The sequence below is a fragment of the Tyto alba genome, unplaced genomic scaffold, assembly GCF_018691265.1.
Source record: "Tyto alba isolate M040663 unplaced genomic scaffold, T.alba_DEE_v4.0 Super-Scaffold_27, whole genome shotgun sequence".
In the NCBI taxonomy this organism is placed as follows: domain Eukaryota; kingdom Metazoa; phylum Chordata; class Aves; order Strigiformes; family Tytonidae; genus Tyto; species Tyto alba.
Genome location: NW_024881301.1, coordinates 10046490 through 10071303, shown reverse-complemented (window position 1 = coordinate 10071303; position 24814 = coordinate 10046490). Strand labels below are relative to the sequence as shown.

General features: G+C 39.1%; 1 protein-coding gene across 2 annotated transcripts in view; it reads left to right on the top strand.

Moving 5' to 3' along the window:
* Positions 1 to 3054: 3054 nt before the first annotated feature.
* MYOM1 (myomesin 1) overlaps positions 3055 to 24814 on the top strand; it is a 72914-nt gene continuing 51154 nt past the window's right edge. Inside the window, exons 1-7 of one of the 2 annotated variants that reach the window (XM_032987696.2) lie at positions 3055 to 3346; positions 12578 to 12587; positions 13909 to 14046; positions 17552 to 17762; positions 19501 to 19658; positions 23680 to 23772; positions 24679 to 24767. In XM_032987696.2, the coding sequence (XP_032843587.2) occupies positions 3055 to 3346; positions 12578 to 12587; positions 13909 to 14046; positions 17552 to 17762; positions 19501 to 19658; positions 23680 to 23772; positions 24679 to 24767 (991 nt within the window). Of the gene's footprint in view, positions 3480 to 12577; positions 12588 to 13908; positions 14047 to 17551; positions 17763 to 19500; positions 19659 to 23679; positions 23773 to 24678; positions 24768 to 24814 lie in introns of both variants that reach the window. The other variant, XM_042798234.1, reaches the window with a different exon arrangement.

The following is a 24814-nucleotide window of genomic DNA, read 5'->3' as shown; positions in this document are numbered from 1 at the left end:
AACTGTCTGCTCAGTAGTCACTTTGAAAATTCATTTCAACAGTTGCTAACATATAGCTCCAAAACCAGCATATTCATCTAACTATGGCCACTAATATTTTTAGGTCAAGCTCAGCAGTTATGAAATGCTACACAGATCTTGAGAGTGACTGTTGCCCTCACACTAAAGGGGGCTGATTAGTGGACACAAACTTAAGTAGGTGCAGGTAGCACGGATTTTATAAAACTTAAGAGATGGGAGTTGATCCAATAATCAGACAGTGCTCCAAATAAGAGAAAAATTGTTACAAGATTCAGAGTCTCTTGTCATCTCTTATAGTGTCAGACTGCCATAATTGATCAGAATAGTGCAACTAACTGATCTGTGAGCAATGCTTGACGTTTCAGAGGAAATATAAACCACAACTCCTAGTGTGATAAAATACCTATAAAAGGAGTTTCCTCTTATATGACCTGAGTCACAGTTGGCCTTTGATTTGAATCAGGAGAGCTGACTTGGTGTTCAGCTCTTACCTTACTTCCTTAGTTCTTACTCCTGTCATGAACTCCTTCACTGAGGACAGTGTGGTCTGGACCTTTTACGTTTGGAAGAAAAATGCTGCTTTTGTACATTTTAAATATGCTGACTTTAAGTCCACTGCTTGTTCTTTTGCTCTGATAATGAAATGCCTCATTTAACTTCCCCTTAATGGGCAAGACATGCAGCACTTTGTACTTTTGGATCACCTTCCTTACTCTGAAGCCTGGAAGGCTGTGGGAATCCCTGAGGGACAGGACTGAATGGCTGCTAGCGTTGTGGCTGTTGTACCCGTGATGAGGCCAGCCAATGCTGCAAATAAAATCTGGTGGATATGAAGGGAGACAACTGTAGTATTCTACCGAAGGAAAACAGGATGTTCTCACGTTCTTTCCCTTTCAGTGTGCAAGACAATACTCATCTGTACGCCTTAGCCTTGCTCAGCAGAGATCACAATGGCTTGCAAGCCCTAAACCTAGCTCTGTGGAGCTGGGAGAGAAAGCAATGAAGAAAAATGGAGAAGAAATATTCTGAAACCAGGGAAATTGAGAGGAACTGTGTAATACTGGAAGTTAACAAAATGAAATAAATAACAACACAATATTGATAGGTATTAGACTCAAGGATATTAGACAGAATAATTGTGTTCTTTAGACTTACATGAAAAAGTAGCCAGCAGGAAGAATAAAGGAATTAAAAAGGAACATCAGTTTTTGCCATAGAGAACAATGGGCTAACACTCCCATTCCTTCCTCTTCCTCAGATAAAAATAAATGCATAAACTGGTCTCCTTGAAGTCACGGTTTCACTGTGGTCAGGATGCCAGCAATTTGTTTTACATACTTAAAGACATCTGAATTACTTTTTTGCTTGTTGACTTTCTGAAAACAAGTGATCTGTTATCACAGAAATAGCTGTTCCCCTGAGAGACCCCTGAAATATAAGAACGGTGAAACATTGAGGTTTTTTTTCATAATTTTCCTTATTCAGAAGGAGTACCTGAGCAGTTACTAAAGAGAATAGTTTGCAATTTGTTGATTTGCTATCAGAACCAAATACTAAAGCAGCAGACAAGGACTGAAATCTATGAAGCATAAAGACCAGGGAAAAACTGTCTTGATTTTCATGAAATCATGATTACATTCCAGCTCTGTAAGTGTATTTTATGTCAAAACAGAAGATCATTATTCATTAACATGAACAAAACCAGAAGCAGAACAAGTCTGTTATTGTTGTGATTAATATTAAAAAAAAAAAAGCAACCGAACACCTCTCACCATTGTTTTTGGATCTTTAAATTCTTATAAACATTTCCCCACTGTACTTCATTTCTATTCATAATCACATACCTTTTCAGGGTCAATTCTAGCTGTGTTGTAAGCCTAATCACCAACGATAAGAGACTTGTCTAAAGGTTATCATAGGAACTGGTAGAGGCAAGCTTGCATGTCAAAGAAGAAAAAGTCAGTTTTAACAACAGTAAAATAAAGTAATAGCAAAATAAAGACTGAATTGCCAGTTAAAAAAAAAAAAAAAAAAAAAACAAAACCAAAAACAAAAACAAAAAAGCCCAACAAACCAACAAGGGAAACCCTTTCTGCACTCAACCCTCATCCCATTTTGGGAGGGGAACTACCTCTCACCTGATCAAATTTCCTACTACGAGCAACTGCAAGGCAATCTACTGGTGACTGCAAAGTAAAACTTAGTTGGGGCTATCTTCTGGAGGAAGCTTCTTGATAAACTTGAACATGGCATTCTATGTTAAAAAAAAGGGTCATTTAGAGTAAGGAACATGATATTATTTTACTCATTGCATGCAAACTGTATCCTTGACTAAACTGTAGAAGTATGATCAGCTATTTTAAATGGATCTCTAGTATCATGTACAAAGTAATCAATGTAATGCATGTTTACAGAAAAAGTGACATCCTTCTCAATCTTAGAGTCTTCACTGTTGAAATATTAAATGGAATATGAAATTCAATCTTAAAATTTGATTACAACAATGAATAAAATATGAATATATTTTTATTTCATCTTATATAGCCTTGATGGAATTGCTCATGCCTTTTAAAATAATTTATTACAGTCTTGTCTGTTTTGTAACTTAAAAATATTTACACTATCTCTGAAGAAGCTGAGCACATAAAATTTCATTAGTTTGCAAGAACAAGTGGAGAAGTTGTGCTTATAAGGCTTGAATAGTTTGCAGTAACAGGGAGACCAAGTATAAATGAACAGACACAAAAGTGCAAGGTTTTCTTTGCATGATGAGTGACATGAGTGTCTTGAAATTTAAATATGAACGTATCTTAGAAGATAACATCATGAAAAGATAACCCTAAATTTATTGCATTTGATTTTTGAAGTTTTAATTTCTGTGTTAGTCAGTAGTAAATTGTGTATTATTTGTATACTAACTCAGAAGTTTCTTTGACAGTAGTCCTTATGTTTGATCTGTTCTTTTTCAGACACTGTCCTGTTTATTTACATTTAGAAACGTGCAGTAAAAAATAAAATTAGAAGACACCCACCATGTCTTTACCTTTCTACCAAAGGCACCATGAGCACTATGACCGTGCATACCGCCATAAAGCACTACAGTCCACTATAAGCCAGTACCAAAAGGAAACAAAGAGCAAATCTGCTGTCTATGCTCAAGGATCTACAGCTTATGCCAGGGGCTCTGCAGCCTATCGCCATGCATCTGCAGCAGACTTCAGCCTTGACTCTTCAGCAGCATATAGTCATGGCTCTTCAGCCTATGACCTCGAGTCAGCAGCCTACAGCTATGGATCTACAGCCTATGATCACTCTGCCGCACAAAGTAAAAGATCTTCTGCCTACAGTCTTGACTCTGAATCCCTCAGCAAGAGCTCAGCTGCCTACAGGCATGGATCTGAATCCATCAACAAGCTGGCTGCAGCCTACAGGCTGGGATCTGAAGCCTACAGTCTTGGGTAAGTAAATCCATCTTTGAAACAATATTTCAAAATAACTGTGTCCAACCATCTCCCATTGAAATCAATGGCAAAACTCTCCTCCTCTTCCATAGAAATTGCCTGTGTAACTTGATGTTAATGTATTTTCCAGACTTGGCGTTTTCCTTGGGCTTTGGCAATGGGAAGGTCTGTGGTCAGTTTAGTTTGTTGGACTGATTAATGTGTGATTGTTGGACTGGCATAAGAAGAGCACTGGCAGTGCTGGTGTGGCTGAATGATGACATATTCACTCTCCAAACTGGTTAGGCATGAGCCACCTCTCCTTCCAAGTTGCTTATCCCTATTAGTGCAGCTGAATTTAATATTTAGTGCTGAGATAGCTTTTGGCTTGAGGCTGGCTCTTACCTGTCCAGGTTGGAGCAGTAAAAGAATTTAGGGCTGTTCATGCAAGTTTGAGCTGACATGTCCATATATCATTAAACAATTATTTGGCCTAATGGTTTCACTTCAATGCTGAGTGATTCATGAAATTGAATTTTCCACACTGTATATCCGTTGAGGTGTACTATTTCCAAAGTAGGAATACCCTGGGGAGCTCATCTTGCACTAGAAGAACACCTATGCTAAGCTGCCATGTTTTTTTATTTAATTAAGATAATAAATATTGCTCAAGTATTTACATTAAAATAATATTTTAGATATCGTAGCCTCACATTATTTGTATGTATCTCAGGGATTTACAGAAATAAGGGGAGCATTAAAGTAAGAATAGAGCAGCTTGTAGCAATAGAGGAAATGATCAACAAATCATAGCCCAGAACATCTGCTTGCTGTTATATTAATAGAAAATTTAGAGTATTATTAGCAGAACTGATCAAGACTTGTTCATCAGAAAATTAAAATTTTGAAAACTGAATATCCTCCAACAATTGTGGATAAAGATGGAATTTTGGCCAAAACCACTGAGGGAAAGACTACCTGTACCACAGTAAACAATACCTTGTGATTACGGCTTTCATTTGGCTTTCAGAAAGTTCAGGGTTGAATTTCTATTTGCCAAGGTCTGTTCAGGAATTTGAACCTCAGGCTGTTAGAGCCCAGATGAATGACTTCACTACTTGACTATCTGGGGCTGGATAAAACCCAGTCTTTGCTGCTGAAACAATTTCACATGTACAAATATTTAACCACTGGGTGGAGCAGTGAGAAGCTCATTTATAATCTGCTGATGAAGGGAGACAAACTGAAGATGATGGGACTGAGGGTTATGCTTCCAGTGAGAGTTGGGTAGGGGAAGATATCCCAAATTTTTGCAGTGATGCAGCTGTGCCTACACGCTGTTGCTGATTGTTGTGGTTTAGGCCTGATTGGCAGCCAACCACAATGCAGCAGCTCTCTCTCCCTTCCCCTCTGGCAATGAGAAGGGACAGAGAGCCAGGCTTGGGGTTCAAGATAGGACTGGGATGGGGAAAAATCCCCCTTTTATGATCACGAGCAAAAGGCAGACTCATTAGGGGAAGAAAAAAAAAACCATACATTTATTACAGACACTAACAACACATAACGGAGTAGGACAGTGAGAAGCATTGCCACATCTTGAGAACACCTTCCCCCCACCCCTCCCTTCTTCCCGTGCTCAGCTCTGCTCCCAGTATCTCTACCTCCTTCCCCCAGTGGCGCAGGGGCAGGGAATGGGGGGTGCAGTCAGTGCTGCCGCTTCCCTTATCTTCGGTGAGGGGAGTGTCCGGAACTTGTTCCTCCTGCTCCATCGTGGTCCCCCTCTCACAGGAGACAGTCCTCCACAAACTTTCTCCGACATGAGTTCCTCCCATGGGCCGCAGCGTTCCCCACACTGCTCCGTCATGGGTCACTAACTTCGTCCGACTGGATTCCCTCCCACGGCTGCAGCCCTTCCTGAGCTGCTCTGGCGTGGGACTCCCCCCCATGCTGCAATCCTCCCAGCACTGAATTACAGCAGCGGGGCTACCTTTTCCCATGAGACCCCGGCCTTCTTCGGGCACAGAACCTTGATCAACTGAGCAGGAGCAACAGGCCATAAATCAATGTCTGCTCCACCGTAGATCTTCATGGGTGGCAGGGGGGGCCGCCCTGCCGTCTCACCACAGGATACAGGGGGGGTCTCTTCTCCGGCACACCTCCCCCCCCCCCTTCTTCCTCCATTCCTCCACTGACCTTGGTGTTCACACAGCTGCAGCAACTCCTCCTCACAAGTCCGACTGCCCGTCACCACGTCCCTTCTTAAATACGTTATCGCAGAGGCGCAGCTGATTGGCTCAATTTCCCAAACAGAAGTGGAGCTGACTTGGAGCTGGGGGAGCTTCGAGAAGCTTCTCACAGGGGGCCGCCCCGATAGCCCCCTCCCCTGCCACCAAAAAACTCCACCACTCACTCAACCCAGGACACTGATCCTAACCCAAAGCCTCCTTCTTCTTATAGAAAATGTTTCCATAAGAAATGGGAACATTACCTGAAGTTGCAAGGACATTATTGTAAAAACACCTGCTTCTGAGACCCAGGTACAAACACTTAAGTGGCTCTGATTTGTCATATGAGTTGCTTCTGAAATCTGTATATTCTCACCAAGAACAACTCTAATGTTAGCAAAGTAATTTTGAAGGACATGGAATTGCTTAATTGGGAGAGAACCTAAAACGTTTCCAGGTTTCTTGAGGTTTTGTTTGAGATAATAACTTCTGTTTTAAAATAGTATGTTTGGTGATACTTCCAAGCCATTCTGTAGTATAAGAGTTGCCAACAGATTGATGTACTGTCCTGGTAATCAGAGGTGAGAATTTCTTAGCTGTAACTTCTTTTTTTTTCTGTGATCCAGTCCTTGTGTTGGAGGTTTGAGAAACTCAGTGCTGCTAGGACTCAGGAGATTAGATCCACATGATTTAAATCTCTCTTGCACGAAACTTAATTAATACATGAGAGAATACAGTTCTGAGTGATAATCTCCATATTTAATCAAATGTATGGTTAGTATGGCCTCTATGTTGGCATTTATTTGGTTTTTTTGCAGCCCATTTTACTGCAATTTGCAAGAGGTAAAGTAGAACCAATAATGAGACTGTATGGTTAAATGTAGTGCCAATTTTAAGTAATTCTTTCCAAGTTTGTACTGTCTTCCCCAGATAGCCCAAAACACTTCAAGGGGTAATGTGGAGACAGAAAGTGTTATTAAAATAAATTGGGCCAATCAAAGACCTTCTGTTTTCATTTGTATGAAAGGAATGTTGTAGCAACAACAAAAAAGGAAAATGAGTCTTCAAACTCTAAATTTTCAAAAATTAGGAAGGGCCTTGAACTGAAATGCTGTATCTAAATGACCTACAACAGTGGTGGTTGTTTGAAATCTGAATGGACACATGAATCCAAATCCAGATAAAATTCTTTGGCCAGCAATTGATTATTGCATATCACTGGATTTTAATATCAAGTATACACTTATGTATAACGGCTATAGTTTTGTGGATAAACCCCATTAAACCCAACAGGAAAAGTACACAATTCAAATACTAAGTTCTTATTCAGATCACTTCTTGTTTTTATGTAAAGTAGCTTCTGCTAAACTTTACTATACTTGCAGAATTTGTCTCATCCTTTTCTGTATCCATTGTACAGAAGAGAATGTTCATAAAGCAGTGGTGTTGACATGCAGTTAGTACTGTGTGAGGAATTTAACATGGAAAAACAGTGGAGAAGGAGTAGGGACTAGGTAAACTGCAAGACCTTGACCTGAACCCCATTCTCTGATGTTGATGACTTGCTTGAAGGAGAGCTTCAACATTGAAGATAGATAGCTTGAAGGAGCTGCAGCTTGCTTTTTCATGAGGACAAAAAAAGTCTCTGTTTGCAAGTGGTCTGTCCCTTCCCCACATTTCAAGTCTCACACTGTGACAGCTTGAAGAAGTGCGAGGAGAGAAATGAACGCTGGCAAAACCAAGAGCAAGTACTGAAGTTTGCAGTTTTGCTGGTTACAGTTTGTCAAAGCTGCAAAACCCTGGGCACCTAAAAGAAAGTGAGTCTCACCGTGTGAAGGTTGCCACTTCACCTCTAACCCTTCCTACCAGCTGGCAGGGCCATCTCTATCCATACGCTGCTTTTTTGGCCTTGGTGGAGCCAGGAGGAGCAGTGTGTGCTGCTTGCCCCGAGGAGCAGGCAGGGTCTCTACAGGCAAGGGGTGGCAGGTCTCTCCCAAAAGCCATTATTGTGGCCACCCGTCCTCTTCCCTGTCCCATCCACAGGGGTTCCTGGAGTGGGCTGGTTGGGTCCTGTGGGAGAACTGTCTTCCTACAGCATTGCTCTGTCCTCCGTGTGCTTCTGAGAAGCTTTGAGTCAGGTCTGCCAAAGCTGCTTATAGCACTACAGGCCTGTCACACAGGACTGATGGTTTAAACCCAGGTACCTCTTTTTTTGGAAGCTCAGTCATTTGCCTTTGCTCAATCTTTCACTGCTTTTCCAGGTATTATTTTCCTGGCCAGCAGCATCAGATAATCCCACTGTGCCACAGACAGCTTAACTGGCACCACATGGGTCAGAGGCTTGCTTAGAGGGAAAACAGAAGTTACTGGTGAGGCTCAGGTATTTGCATATATTTTGCAGGTCAAGCAAAACAGCAAAGAAGACATGGCATAATTCAGATGAACCAAGCATGCAGAGGAGAGATGCCTTGCTAACTTGCAATTAATTAGGTTGCCAGACAGTAGGAGTGAATGCTCTTCTGAGCAATATTGTAACCAGGATCAGGACAGGACTGAGTAAATAATATACTGTAAGAAACATGAGAAGACCATGATCTTGGCACTGCTCATCCTTTGGTTTATTATAGGTGAGGTTTACGATGGTGGCTTCCAAATGTCATAGCCAAGCATGGAAATAGTTTTAATGAGACCTGCTATGTGGAAACAATTCCCCTTTAAAAAATTTGTTGTGGAAGCTGTGTTAGGGAACAGTGTGATTATTGCCATCAATATTGCCTGAGCCTGTGACAAATCTGTCAGCAACTTAAAATGAATATAGTCACCAGAGAACACCTCTCAACTTTAGAGGCTGGCTTTAAAGAGCTCTCTTCTGAATTTTTTTTTTTTTTTTTTTTTTGTTCCTTGTAGTTGGGTTTGCCAATCCACTATCTCCTCTTTACAGTGAGCAAATTCAAACAGTGCATATTAGGAGAGAAGCAGCTGCTAGAAAGAAAGCCTGAAAAATGCCTCGTGGCTAATGGAGCTCCTCGGGCAGGTACAGCTGGTGCAGCCATTGTGTATACCAAATGCATCCCTTTCTGCTGTTGGAATAAAGTGAGAGAGAGATATAACAAAAGCAGGATAAGGACAAGATACATTATATTCTAGCAGTGTAAAAGGGCTTACAGGTGTCTTTTCATGCAGGGGTGGGATAACTAAAGAATAGAGTGTTGCGGTCCACTCCTAGAATGCATTTCTGTGTCCACCAGGCTCAGACTCTCTTTGTGCAGGTTGGAAAACCTGTCCCTTCAGGCACAGCAACAAGGGCAGTACCAACATACCAAAATATATTTCTGTCTGAGGATAAGACATCAAGACAAAATCTCTGTTTGGGATTTCCAGAGACCTTGCACAGTGTTATTGTCTTTAGTTCCTCTGTTGGGACAGAGGGAAAAGCTAATGGTGTCTATCTGTTTTTTACATCTCTATATGACAATGCCTGTGCCTTTAGCATTTACAGTCACCCAACTCTGAATTCAGTGACTCTACTAACAAACTGGGGAAGTGCTGGCATTGATATTTTAACATGCTGAAAACCACCAAGAAATGAGGACAGTAGGCTTGGGTCACCAGCCTTGATAAGGCAGTATAGATAGTATCTGACCTGGAAAAAAACATACATATACTAGCTGGACATATCAAGTGAGGCTAAAAGCTGTTAAAAGGTCATGGTACTGTTCCTTACTGTGAAACTAGAGAGTACTGATACCCTGGTCCTTCTCCTCCAGGGAGATTCTGTTCCACATATCAGGTAAAAGGTTGGAACATATTAAAATAAAGGGGAAGATTTTAGATTCTGGTTCAAGAAAGCAGAATCTTCCTTTGGGCTACCTAAATAATGGTTGTAGGCAGGGTTTGGTTTTCATGTTGCATAGGAAGAAACAGTAATAACAAAAAGGAAAAAGGGGACATAAACCTCATGATAGAAATAGTGATCAACTTGTTTCCCCATGCAAATAGCTCCATTTGAATATGCATTTTTACCAGCCTCTGTATAGCTCTGCCTGAACGGAAGCAAATGATAAGAGGATTTGGAAAGGAGAAACATTTTCTGTTGCTTCAAATTTATTCATCTCAGCTCTTGGTTTATGCAGTGCAATTCTGAAAAAGATTTTGGAGTGACTCTGGATACCTCTCTGAAAACACCAGCTGGGTGCTCTGATGTGGACATGAAGCAATTAAAAATTTAGGAACAGCTGTGAGAGAAAGTGAAAATAAAAAAGAAAGCATATTGTATCAGTGTGTTAATCCGAGGCATGCTTGTAGCTGAAATACTAGGTGCAGTTCTGATCATCTCATCTGAAAAAGTACAGTCTGAAACTAGAAGAGGGTCATATATCATCAAGGAGGGTTGTGGGAGGCATGGAATACCTTCCATCAGAAGGTAAGACATTGGGGCTCTTACCTTGGGAAGGAGGCAAATGTGGGCATATAACATTAATATATAAAATAGTGAAAGATGTGCAGAGAGTGAACAAGGAACAATTTTTCACGAAGTGGCATGTAAGCACAAAAGAGATTATAAAGATTAAAACAGGTCCAAAAGAAAGCACGATTTTCATATATAAATAAATTGTAAGATCACTGCTACAGCCAGGATGCAACCTCTGGCTCAGGATGTTCCTAGTCCTTTGCTTGAAACCAAATGATTTATCAAGGGAGGTATTTCTCTACATAAACTCTCTTTTTACCTGCTCTTGACCATTTGTGGAACAGGGAGCTGGTCTAAAAGTATCATTGGCATTATTCAATGAAACACTTCTCACTGGGGCTTTGCTTAGTCCCGGTCAAGTTTCTGGAAGAGCAAATGACTGAAATAAATTGGTCAGTGTTGTGTTAGCAATCTGAGAACAGCAGACAATTACAGGATCCACATGGATCCATTATTCAGCTTACAGTTATCATCTACACTTTTGATAGCTGAGTGCTCCCTCTTCTGTACCACTAGAAAATATTGGGTCACAACACTTGCTCTTTGAAGACAACAACTCTCGCTGCAGCTGCCCCTTCTAGAGAAAGAAGAGAGGAAAAGGCATCTGGAAAGGTGCTTTTCTGGTCTGAGCACTTACACACAAGGGCCAACTAAAGGATTCAATAACATAAAGGATCCAGGAGTAGTAACCCAGAAAATAATCAGGTGGCTGCAGCAAAAGGTGCCTCAATCAAGAGACATATGGTTTAGAAAACTTTGAAGAGAGTGAGAATCAGCTGTGCATGTATGGTGTTTTTATCCTAGTCATCATACCTCAATAAAAGTCCCAGTTCCACCCCTGTTTCTCAGGCTCCATTGTGATAGACATCTCTGGCATTAATCTGAAGGATTTGGGGGGATATATTCATAAAGTCAGCTGTGGAAGCAGAAAAAATGAAAGTGAGATATTCAACTTCAAACACTTGGAGTGTTTGATTAAAAGAACAACCATAAAATAAAGAGAACCTATAGCAATTTATTGTTTCCTTTCCAAATAATTTTAAAGAGTTACAAGTGAAAGATAGGGAAAAAAACAACCATGTAGGAAATACATCAAGAAAAGGCCTAGCAGAGAGTGATGGGAACTGCTATGTATGTTCCCCTTTAATTCCCTACATGAGTGTGTAATCTGGACCTTAACTGAAAACTAAACAAGATGGCAAAATTCTCCTTTAGGAACAAGGAGCTAGTCGAATTTAACAGTGCTGAAAATACCTGAGGTGAATTTTTCACCACATTTCATGTACTTCTATGAAAACAAACTTCTTGACATTTAAACTGAAGTTCAAATGATACTGTGCTCCTTTTCAGTCTAGAAACAAGTGGCCTCCTAAAGGGTTCAGCCTAAAGACCCTAGGAAATCTGATGGCAGTCAGAGTCAAAATTCCAGGTTTGTGCCATTTTAAAATAGGACAGGAATAAAAGTCACCTGCTAAGAACAGAACTGCAGCTCCTTACAGACTATAGTTAAATTATGAAAAATAATGAAAATACTTTGCCTTTGATATTTCCTACCACTTGTTTGACAACTTCTCCCAACACATTTATGGTTGGCCATAGTGATTGTACCACATTGTCGCCCAACCCAGGAGTAAGGCCATTGCATACCTTGTTTCACTCTGTCTCTTCCTTTTCATTTTACTCTGCCTGGACTTTCCCCAAGTGTTTTCTGCTTGGATTTCTGTCCCTAAAGATAGATCTGCCTCCCTTGGACTCCCTCCCAGGCTGTCTTGGGTAGTGCCTGGCATCAGACCCTGGAGCAGACAGCATCTCTCTCCTGTAGGCTTGGTCTGTGTCTTGGCTGACCCAGTGGTGCCTGATGTAGTAAACTCTTGTCCCCGGTTCTGTGGTGTGTGCCACAGCCCCTCTCTGGCTGTGCTTTTGTTTGCATGGAAACCAGGATAAAGGGGGAGGAGGAAGGAAGGAGAATCAGCGCACAGTTGCTTTTACCCCCTGGACCGAGGGTTTCTTGGCAGTGGTGCTGTAGGGTCAGGGATGATGGCTATAAAGTGGGAATCCGGGGAGGAGAGGGCTGCCTCACTGCAATGCCAGGTGAGCTAAATACAGATGAATCTGATGAGATGGGGACTAAGCAGAAAGGAAGGGAAACTCTTATTGACGGTGCTGAGTGTGGCAGGGCAAAGAAATGAGGGCTGGAAAGCAGATATGGGAGGGCATGTGAAGTTCAGGCAAAGAACTAAAAGAACTAGATAGAGAAGGAGAACAGTGAGAAAGCCGTTAAGAGACCTAGAGAATGAGAGACTGATTTAACAGGCAATGGGTAGGGGGAGAACTCAGTCTGAGCAAAGGGATGGGTACAAAGAAATCAAGGAAGGAAGATGAGAGAGTGGAACTGGACCCATGTGATCTCTTACATGCAGCCTCACATGGGTAGATTATTAACACGTATTTTGGAAGTTAAGCACTCTTCCTGGTATGACTTGTGTTGGTGGCACCTCTGTCTGGTGCTTGGTACTTTTGCAGGGCTGCAGCCTAAGGAAAACATTAGCCCAAGTATTTGTCTGTAATTTTACATTATGTGAGTTACACGTTATATGTGTGTAACATTCTCAGGGGCCCCGTGCTAGCATGAGTTTTGATTATATGTGTACAGCATGCAGCACAGGCCCACCAGTGTAAGCTACCCAGGGTCTGGGAAGCAGGTTAGCCATGTTAGTGGTACATGTCTGGGCTAATGAGCCTTGCTGAGAAATCACATACCTTAATTCTGCTCCTGTATCTGTGCATGGAAGCAGTAAGCTTATGCAGTATAGACAGATCTCCAGACTAGAAGCAGACTCACATATCATCTCCCTTGGCGACATTGAGACAGAAACGAATACACATTTTGGGGATTTATGGAAGGCTGACAGCTAATTAGCATATTCCATAGGTCTGAGAGTTAGAGACATGTTGCATTGGGAAAGGAGGACAGAGATATTTGGAGCTTTGTGACCACAGTTTGTACCCATGTTAAAAATGAACCCAAAATGACTGCCTCAAATATGTTTCACACTCTTCAGAATCCCTCCCTCTACAGAATCCCTCCCAGGCTGGCAGGGAGGGAAGCCTTCCCTTTGGTTTGCTCTTCTTTCTTTTCACTCATTCTTCATTTATCTGTGGTATGTTAAATGGTGTTACTTAACTCAGTTTTCCGCTTTCAGTGTATTGAGGTGATATGGGAGAGCAGTGGGAATGGCAACACTGGTTACTGAGCAATGCACTGCCCTATAATTTCTGTAGAGACACTTAAGTTCATTATTACTTCAAATATATTTGTACACCAACGTTTTGGTTGGGGACCAGACAATTTCAGGACTGTAAATTTTGGAAAAGTAGAGGTTATGATTTCAGATACAATCTTCAGAATTACTCAGTGGTCTCAGTGACTTTGGGATCTACCAAAACTGGGTATACAAACTCTTCAGGTTTCAAACCAAGAAGCTATTAAATGTGCATTGCTATCAGGTATATTGTTTATTCTCTCTATTTTGATTCAATATCAAGGGGCATCAGTGTTATATTTGTAATGATGAGTTTGTCAAAACTGAATTTAGTTATGTGTTTAATCACTCTCAGGACACAAATATTAAAAATTATATTTTCTTGCTTATCAAATAAGAGAGCAAAAATTTGAAGTACTTTAATCTTATTTTTGAGTGTTTCTTAACAACTTTTTTTTCTGAATTTAACAGTATTGTTTTTATTTCAGGCTGAAAGATTCCAATGTAATGATTGAAGATCAATCCTATAAGATGAGTCCCAAAGCAAAGAGAGCAAAACAGAATTTGGTATCTGAGGACAAAGAGAACAAAGCCATTGATTACTCAGTGCCCATATTCACAGGACGGTATGCTAATTTTCCTTTTGTTTGGTATCTTACTTCTGACATTTTATTAACAAAGTGCGAAATAACAAATCTGTTATTTTTTTTTTACACTCATGGATTTCAAGGTGATTGTTTGCACTTCACATGAGTGATAAAAGGACAAAGAGAAGTCAGCTGACTGGCAGAAAATCAGACATTGATCATGCAGAGCCAGGACAAATGAGCCTAGGTGTCTGGACTTTTCTTTTGAATACATCACCAGGGCCACTTTCTATGAAATTAAGATATAATTATAGCCCTGTTTATTGGGAACAAGACAAGCATATTGTCCATATTATTTAGTTTATTCTTTTGGTTTGAAGACTTTTTCTGTAATTCAGTGTCTCTTACCAAGCATTAAACATAGAAACAATGAAAGGATGTAATAATGCTTTGTCCTGGCACAGGGAAAACCTGGAATGAAACCAAATACTTTCTCAAATCCGTCGTACTGATTCATACTGATCTCACGTGTTGGTGTTATTTATTTCATAGTTACTACTGACGTAATACATTTTACTGCAACAGTGTCCTCAGTGAAGCTGAATGTGAACTTTATGTGGAAGCCAGAAGCAACATGAGCAAGTATGCTCCCCTGCCCTTTTTGGGGTATTGCATACTGATTTTATTAGGAGTCTCTGTCAGTTTGAGCAGTCACTTGTTCAGATTAATATATACCAGGGTGTGGTGTGGAAAACTGGTACCTGGCTCCTGGATGAGGATCTTAGCTTTTTTACAGGCCCCTGTGATCTTAACATGTTGTGTTAACAAATCTTAACAAACCCACTTTTTTTATTTTACTTTTCTGTTAATACATACAGTAATATTTGACTCAGTGTGATAGTGTGTGACTTCATTGATTTGTGTCTGTGCAATACTTTGGGATCCTACATTGAAAGATACTGTTGGATGCTTACATCATAGTCATTATTCTTCTTACTGTTGTTGGTATCAGTTTTACTTTTTGCACATGGCAACTCAGGAAGTTGTGTGTGCTTTTGTGCCACTGAAATGACACAAATAGTTTTGGGTTTTTTAAGCAGTTGAAAAGTGTAAAAAGGGCATACGATGATTCTTAGGGTGCCCAACTCAACATGGCATGAACTGGTTGGGGTATCTGTTTTAGAGTTATTTTTCTGTTGGCATCATGCTCATGACCACATGAGCACTGTGGACTTTGCATGCCACATTCCTGTCAGATATTTATTTTTGTTTGAAAGATAACAGCTGAAGCCCATTGAACCATGTGCATGTTATATGTCATTCCTAAATTCCCCTGAGAAATTGATGTGTTGTTTCCCATGAGCAGATAGCTTTTACAAGGAATAATTATTTATAAAGGTCATCTCTCCGTGGGTTTGTTGGAGCTGTTGCCTATGCTGCTGAATGACCTTCAGCACCATGTCTCCATTCCCATTATTTGGTTCTATTTCAGAGCCCTCAGGTTCTGATTTAAAAAAACTCCCTTGCTCAGATTATTCACCTCACAACTGTTCTTCTTAAACACCTAGCCTAATCCTTGCAAGTTAAAAGTAAGGACAGCCAGCCAGTATTCTAGATAATAAAACACCCAGAGCTTGAGTTAATACCATAGGTGCTAAAGGTACTGGATGTGGCTCATGAAACTATTTGCAACCTCTAATAAGCCAACACCAAAAGACCACAGATGGCAGATAGCCTTTAAATAATATTTTGTGTGTGCCATTGGGGGCTTGATCTCATTGTTTCTGTTTGAAAAGTGTTTTCTACTGAAATCCTTGAAACTTGACTGCAGAATAAATTCTTAATCAGTACTGTGAGCTGTTGCTGATGCATTCATCATTTCAGGGAACATATTTCCCTTTGATCTGGGAAGGTTGTAACAGGAAGAAATGATTAGCAAATCTAAATATATAATACGGTGATCAAAAGCATCTGGGGACCACTACTGCAGATTACTAGGCTGAGTCCTACATTAGTCTGAGGATATTCATCAGCTCCCAGAAGATGCTTTATGCCTTGAGGAGTGGGTCCATACTGTGAAGTTGCTGAGATCGTAGCTACTGTAATTAAGTAGGAAATAATGTCAGCTTGCCTTTGAAGGAAAATGCCACTGATTCATTTAAACTGAATGTTGATAGCTACATTCATATTCATTAAACTGAGTTTTCAAGATTGTCTTTAGAAATCTCTGCCATATATCTGCAGCCTCAGATGATATTTGTGGGGAGAGCTGATGTGCCTAAGTGAAGGCAATCAATCATTCCACTGATACTTTTAAGGATCATCCTGTTAAAGCAGCCTGAAACACAGAAAGTTCAAGGCAGAGTTTGAACGCATGTGGGAGGTCAGAGCTCTATGCTGCTAAGTAAGTTTTTTAGTCTTTAGAGCAATTTTTATGCGTAATTAAGTTTACAACATATGCCACTGCTTGACTGTCTTGCATCTCACCAAACTGGCTTCATTGCTCAAAGATAAGGGGCTGGACAGTTAATTATGGGCTTGAATCCAAATTTTCTTGAGTGTTGAGATGTGCTATCAAATGCATATTAGCAATCTTAAAGAAAACAGAAAAAAATCATTCTTCCTAATCTTTTTGCTTTGTAGTAGTATTAAGCATTTTATGATAAAATAGTGAGGCTGTGAGAATTACTCCAATCTGGAAATAAACAGAGTCTTTCTCTATAGTTCTTGCGAGATGTCACTTAATGAGAACTTAAACAGAACCTCCCTTCAGTGTGCCATCTAATGTTACCCTAAAGTAACTAAACTCAGCAGAAGGATGTTAATGCTTCTCCTTAAGTCAGGGAACTCTCATTGTATATGCACTACTATAGCAGCTATAACGTCCTGACAGTGCCAAAATAATATGGCTGCAATGGGACTTCCACATGGGCACATGGAAGCAGGACTGGACCCACTGAGAGTAACCATTCTTTGCATCTCGCCTCTGTAAAAAGCCTGAGGAAGATGCTTCAAGGAAATCCTTAATCATCTTGAAAACATTTAGAAGAACAGTCACCCTATAAACATTACAGGATTTAATTTTCTATGAATAAAGAGCGCTTTTTGTGATATATAGCAATGTAATCACAAATTAAGACATTGTTATGTAATTATCAATTAGGCACAATTATCTCCTACCCCTTTGATAGTGTTATTATGAATGCTGCAGCTGTCAGTCAATAACTGAAGATCTGTGGGTATTCCTTACACTAATCTTTATAACGACGGAGATATAAAAGCACAGCAGGATAATGGCTAAACTGAAAATGTGTATGGCATATTTATACAGAGAGGCACTGAAAATGGCCATGACTTTAGACAGTGAAATACTCAGTCATTCTGTAGTACCTCCATGTTTCTGCTTTGAATACATGGGACTGTAATAGCAGAAATTTTATGAAAGAGTGTTGGCCACTGTAGTTGGCTAATTTGATAGAAAGTATAAATGGAATATGTTCTCAACATTTTCCAATGGGATTCTGCTTTTTAAAAATTCTTTCAGAGAAGTGAGTATCAGTGGGATCACAGACACAGAAGAAGAACGAATTAAAGAAAGTGCTGCATACGTTGCCAAGAGGAACCTTTTTGCCACAGGTGAAGGAGTTAGTGTCAGCAAGGTAGCCAAGTCAACTTCAGAAGAGGAACATCACGAAAAAAAATCAAGGAAAGTAGCAATTCGGGAGTCTGCTGAACGTGTGGCCCTGAAGAAAACGGTAAAAGAGTAGAAAAGAACACCGAGGCTGTAAACAGCATGGGTCTTTTTTGTTTCGTGTCTGTAAAGTGCCTAGCACAACAAGGCCCTGATTTACACCATGGGCAAACTCAATAGCGGTAGTAAAAAAACAAAGTATTTTAAATGCAAATCTTTTCATGACTTAAAGTCTTGTTATCTCAGTGTCAGGTGGATAAGAAAAGAGACACTGTGCCTGAGGAAGGCACCAGGAACACGTCTGTTGTGCTGGGAGAAAGGGAGGGAGAACGGGGCTTGGGAACGCATTTTGGTCATGCCCACACCTAGTTAAATGGTACAGCATCCTTCACCTGGACGATGAGGCAGTTTCTGGGCAGAGAAAAAGGTGCCAATACATGTATTTTGACAGTAAGAAGGTGATGGGGTAATTTCTGGACTTTTATGGCCGGAGAATAAGTTTGTTCAAAGTGTTTACCCCAGAGTTTCAATCACAGGGTGTAAATTAGGGAGGGAATTGCCAAAGACATCTGGAACTTATTCTCTAATTGTGTGTGGCTTTGATATTATTGTGCAACATCTTGAAAAATAATACTCAGAGCATACTTACAAATATGTTATGACCAGACTGGCAGAATATATCAAGTGCAAATATGTTTCATTTAGCAAATTAATGTTTTGAGCAGAAGAATTGGCGATATGCTTATAAAATATCCTCATGGTGTGAGGTTGACAAGGGTGTAAACACCTGGAAGGACAAAGTAGAAATTCAAAATAATCTCAAAAATTGAGAAACAGTGAAGGTAAAATTTGATAACAACCAATGAAAATTACTACACACAGAAAGAAAAGAACAAGGAAATTAGGAAAGCCTGCCTAGGTAGAAGTACCTGAGCATCTGGGAGTTAGGTCATGAATTTAATGCCAGTCAATTTATTCTGTCATTGTTGTATAAAAACAAATGCCATTCTAGAGTGTGTTGACAAAAGTACTGTAATTAAAACATAGGGGGCAATTACTTAATTGTGTTGGAGACTGTTGTACCTCTGATAATGAGTAGTTACTGTCTTATGAACATTGAGGACAAGTAGAACCTGTCCAGAACTGAGAAACAGCAATTGTAAGGAAAATTGGTATTGCACAGTTTTAAAAGACTGAGAGGATTGTGAAAGCTGTCTGCTTTTAATAACCTTAATATAGGGACCTATAATTTTCCATATATGTGAAAGTTAGGGCCAAAAAAAAAAAAAAAGTTTAGTTTGTAGAAAGCAAGATTTATAGTATATTAGGAATTTTTTTCCAGGTCTGTGGATAGCCAAGCAGTTGAAACAGTTACCCTGGGAGGATGAAAGATCCCATGAGCAGGAAAGGCTTGAGATCGGGTTTGTTAGAGCTGATCTAGGCATACACAATCTTGCATTAGAGTGAAAGTACAGAAGACATCTGAGTTTCAGAGCTATTTCACCTTTTTTTCTGCATTAAAAAAAATAATTAAATGTGGAAAATTATTTTACTTAGAATAGTTTTAAGGAAAAAAAAAAACAACAGTAAAATAAATTCTAGCTATTCTGGAAGGAGAACTTCTTGAAGATGAAAACTTTGTTTTATGTGTCCAGGTGAGATAAACATATTAAGTATGTCTGTCTGGATTTTTAAATAAAAACTGTGTATTTTCTTACTGCCTTTTAAAAAAAATGTTTTTTGCATATTAATAATTTGCACTTATAACTACTAGAATTTATAATCAAATGTTTCTTTTTCAGCTAGAAGACACTCAGGCATTCCACAAAAAGTTGAATCAAGATAAACTTTTACATGCTCCTGAGTTTATTATTGAGCCTCGTTCCCACACTATCTGGGAAAAGCAAAATGTCAAATTTAATTGTTCTGTGGCTGGCTGGCCAGCACCCCGTGTTACATGGTAAGTTTGTACCTCTAGCACTGGAATTCACCACGTAACCAATATCTGAAGTGAACTCAGTGAAGGTGGTATTTTTTTTCTGGAAAGATACAAATTCAATAAAATATCAGGTACAAAGGCCCGTCAAACACTTTTTAATTCACCTCGTACAAAAAGAAAGCAAAATGTTAAAAGGCAAAATAATACTTTGTGTTACAATAGGAATACATAGATTTTTTTTTTTCATAGAGACATCCAATATATTCTTTCTGTCTGCTGATGAAGGAAAAATATCATCAGTACTATCCTTAAAATAATGTTTTTCAAATACTTCTGTTTAGTCTACAAATGCCATTAATGTCCCCGAAGCATTAAAAGCATGCTTTGGTTAAGAACTAGCTGTTTGGCTGCTGAGCAGTTATAGCACTGACTCTCCATGGAACTGAAATCTCATGATGCAGGGTGTTCATAGCAGAAACTTCATAATCATTTAAAGTAAAAGGCTGCAGATAGAGCCAGGACCATCCAAATCTTCTGAAAGCTTTGGGAACTACTGGAAATGTTCTATTCACTCGAATGCTTTTTGGACTAAGTGTTTAATGTAGGAACTCCAAAACATGCTCTTAGTCATAGCTGAAGGTCTAATTTGACTTGGGTTAAAGTTTACCCTGACTAGAATTGAATGTAGTTTAAATAACAGTGACTTGTGAAACTTTACTGTTTCACCATCTATTGAGCTGATCTTTCTTATCTGTTTCATGATACACGTATACCATCAAGTTGTTAAGATAATAGGTAATAACTTTTTTTTAAACATAAAATGAGATTTGATGCTTAATATTTAATTTAAAAGATTCTTCTAGTATGTGGAATGTGTACATAAAATGTATGTATGTATCTGTTTATAAAACGAACAAAGAACAAGCCTGTGTTCAGCATTAAGCATTAATTAGGAATAAGCCCTGTGAGACAACACAAAACATCTACTATGTCATGATGCTAAGTAATACTCATATTTTGCAATGTACTACTTGCATTACTTCACAGCTTCCGTGTTCATTTAGGTCTTAAAAACCTTAATCTTAGGGCTTGATAAAAAGTGCTAGTAGGAGGTACATTAATAGGCCAGAGCTGATGCCCATGAAGTCACTTGATCTCTCGCCTTAGACTATGAAAAACTATAACCATGCTCTGCACGGACACATTTTTCCTGTCATGTAAGGGTTGCAAGTGCCCGGTTTTGACATTCCTCCCAGAGAGGATTCCAGACCAACCCTTCAGGTCTGGTGTCAGCTGGACATAAGGAATGGTCAGCTATGCTCATGGCTGTAACCCAGCTCTGTAACCTGAATCCTGACCAAGAACGCGAGAGCTGGGCCATTTTCACTTTGGTCGAGATTCACCTTATCCCAAAAACCTGATGTGGTTAAACGAAGCCTTCAGCTGTCTGCCTTTGCTCTCACTGTGAACCAGCCTTTCATCTAAGTGCTAAATGTGGATGGTGGAAATTAATACATCATTTTACTGTACTTCTGAATTCCAAAGGGATTTCAGTTTGCCACAGGCTACTAGTGGAAAAATGAGTTCACAGCCATTTCAGCAGGTGTCTTTGCTCTGAGATACAGAACAGTGCTGACCTGGATCTGTCAGCTTTCATTCAGTTTTTCTAATGAAATGTCAGTCGTATTCCAAACAGTCATTTTTTTGTATAAGCAATGAAGACCTTTTCATGCTGTGCCTGAAAAATTATAAAGCTTCATGAACTTTCTTTAAAGAAAACCCTACTGTCTGATGCAGCTGTTCTGACTCCCTTGGAAAAAGCATATGGAAAACCCAGGACATTTGAAACCAGTAGCAGAAAGCATAAACTATCAGTGCATAATGACAGTGGAAGGTTGCAGTCCAACATTAGCTAATGACTTGGCTGTTCTGGAATTTGCATTTCCAGAAATAACAAGTGGTCCTTCTAACATATGAGCCCTATTCTTTCCAAAGATGAATATAAATAAATGAAAATTGAGTAGATTATTTTTTACTAATCTGATAATGAAGACAAAAGAAGTGAAAGTCCTTCTCACTGCTGGCATGACTCAGTTAAAGCTCATTTCTGCACAGCACCACATGCTACCAAACACCTTTGCTGCCCACAGGATCCAAGGGTTACCGAGCCCTTTGCAGAAAAAGCCCTTTACAGAAAGAGACTATGAAGTCAAGTCCTGTTTCACAGGATTTCATATTCCCTGGAAAATATTCGGAACTGATGGCATTATTCTCTTTTCTAAACTATTTGACACATTACATGGAATATAATGATGCGGAAATGTTCCCAGGCAGATCAGTCTGGGGAGCACCATCATACAAATGAGGTGGAAGAGTGGTGGCAAATGGATTACTCTTACTGGACCCATGTATTATTCTTTTCTGTAAGTCAGGATAATGCAGTAGGAGATATGTAATGAAGTCAAGCATCTCTGCAACTATTTGAAGTTCAGAATAGAGAGTATTGCCCTGCATTGAGTCCCTTTTCATAGAGATCTTGCTGAGAGGAAGATCAGGATGAAGAGCATTGGTGTTTATGATCCTTGCTCAATTTGGCACTTGGAAAAATCCTAGTGTATTACTGTGACCAAATATTTGTAGCCAGGGAAATATTCTTTATTCTGCAACACTGAAAGTGCTGAGAGGCAATTTTCAGATTTATTGCAGATATAACTTGATCTTGAGACATATTAAACTAATAATATGCTTGGTAAAAATAAAATTGCTTATTACTGACTTGTTTGGTGAAGTGGGGCAAGGCAATGACACCAGAGCAGTTCCCTCTCCTGATTGAAAACCATGAGAGATTTAAGATTTAAATGCTGAATTGAAGAAGAGCTCTTTGGCTGGATATCTGTTATGACTTATGAAGAGAAAGGTTAATTTAAACTACATCAAAGTAAAAGATTAAGATACTTTTATCTATGATCATTTATATTTCCGCTTCCCTTATATCTGTACCTTATGGAGCACAAGGAAAGCTATGTTAAAGGATGACACTATCTTAGGAAACATTCTTTCTTTATGAACCTCAAATCAATCCTGAATGTACTGAATACAATTCAGCATGTAATTTTATTAGACTCCTATTGCCAGTTTGTTCCATATTACTAGTGCTTACTTAAGACAGGATTTACTTGAACATTTACTTGGTTACACCATGTATTGTCTAGAGTGACTGACTTTTTATGCAACAATTGGTGATGAATTTGCTATGAACCACTGAACTCTCCCTCTGTGAGTCTCAATCTGTTTATATAAATTCTGAAATTAGCAGTGCCAGCTCACTATTGATCAGAACTAGTTCATTCAAATTACATTCCTTCAAATTATTTACTGGGAATTTTGAACAGTAAACTTTTCCTACCCGAAGATATACCTGTACCAGAAAACATTCATAGTGTATACCTGTAAAGGCAGAGTTGTTTTTAGTATCACAGCTTTTGCCAGATCGCTCACTGCAATGCACTTTACCAGCAAGATAATTTTTTCTTTACCAGTTTAACCCCATCGGGGCTTCTGTAAACTTGGCTAAAAAAAAAAGTTAACTATCTACCTGAAAATTTTTGTGAATATGCAAGGTTTAAAAGTAGGTCAAATATGCAAGCCAAACAAAATGTGTACAATACTTAGTAGGTAAGGATGCTACAGAATTTTAATGGTTTGCAATTCACAAAACTGAGATGTTGCTCATGTGACACCTCCATTCCTTTACAAGTAGTAATATGAAGTTCATAGTAATATAAACTGATTCTCATCCAATTCAAGACTTTTCTCCTTTTAATTAGAAAATAAAATTCACCTGGGGTGGGTCAAAGAGGAAGAGAGAGAGAGGTTAAGCTTCCAAAGATATGTAGTGTCTTCCCAGGAAATTAGACTACAGTTTATCTAGGAGAAACACACAGAAACTGATGTTCTATTTCAAACATCAGGAACTTGACCTTTTAAAGTATATAATTATCTATTTCCATTTGTGACATATCGTTTCTTTGCTTTTCCATAGGTACAAAAACAACGTGCCCATCAATGTACAGACTCACCCTGGCAAGTATATCATTGAAAGTCGATATGGGCTGCACTCACTGGAGATTAGCACGTAAGGGAATACAAGATAATTTAACAAATAGGTTAAGCTGAAATGTTGCTATAGATTGAGACCTGTAAAATGTGAACATATCTCTTGGGGATGTAAGAGATATCAAGTTTGTACAGCTGAGGTGAATGCTGTCTACTAAATGTTGAAGCAATTCTGGTTTTTCTCAGTAGAGGATATGCAATTTACCTAAGTGAGTAATTTATCTGGATTATTATTTTATTTATGGCTGAGTCAGAAACATGCCAGACATTTGTGATTCCTTTTTCCATTTGTCTTCTGCATGAGTACAGTTAAACATGAGAAAAATCTAGTTCAGTATAAAATATGTGAGTTAACTGTTTTTCAAATATAGCAAAGTTCCTGATTCTTACTGAAATGAGGAACAGAACTGAGATGTCCTCACTTATACACAAGAAAAATATTTAATAGTACTCATCCTCTAAATGGGAAATTTTTGCAGTTGCTTTGCATTAAAAACCATGGAAAATGTGAGACCAAATCACATAATTTGTCAATCAGCAACAATCTAGATTTCACAATTTCGATACTGGTAGATGCCCTTTGAAAATATTTTGATATCTACCATTTCTACATCTTCCATGTTAGGCATCTCTCCATAAGAGACAATAAATCAGAGATAACTTAGATAAATATTATCAGACAGTTTTTTCCTACTTCTGCTGTATTCTCCATTTCAAATCTGTAAGTGATATTTGGAAAGAGACCTTTTTTTCAAATATTGGATTTTTAACATTGATAAAAACATAATGGCTACAATCAGTTCAGTGTCCAGTGTGTCTCTCAAGCTTTTACTTCTTTATAAATTTTATCCAGATTTCTGAAACATAGGAGAGACTATGCCAAGAAGTATACGGGTGCTCTGCCTAATTATTTTTATCATTCTAGATGTGATTTTGACGACACTGCTCAGTATCGGGCCTCTGCTATGAATGTTAAAGGAGAAATTTCAGCTTATGCTTCCCTCGTGGTAAAGAGTAGGTTTGCAAAATATTTCCTTTGAGGTTTTTTGTTAAGATGCACA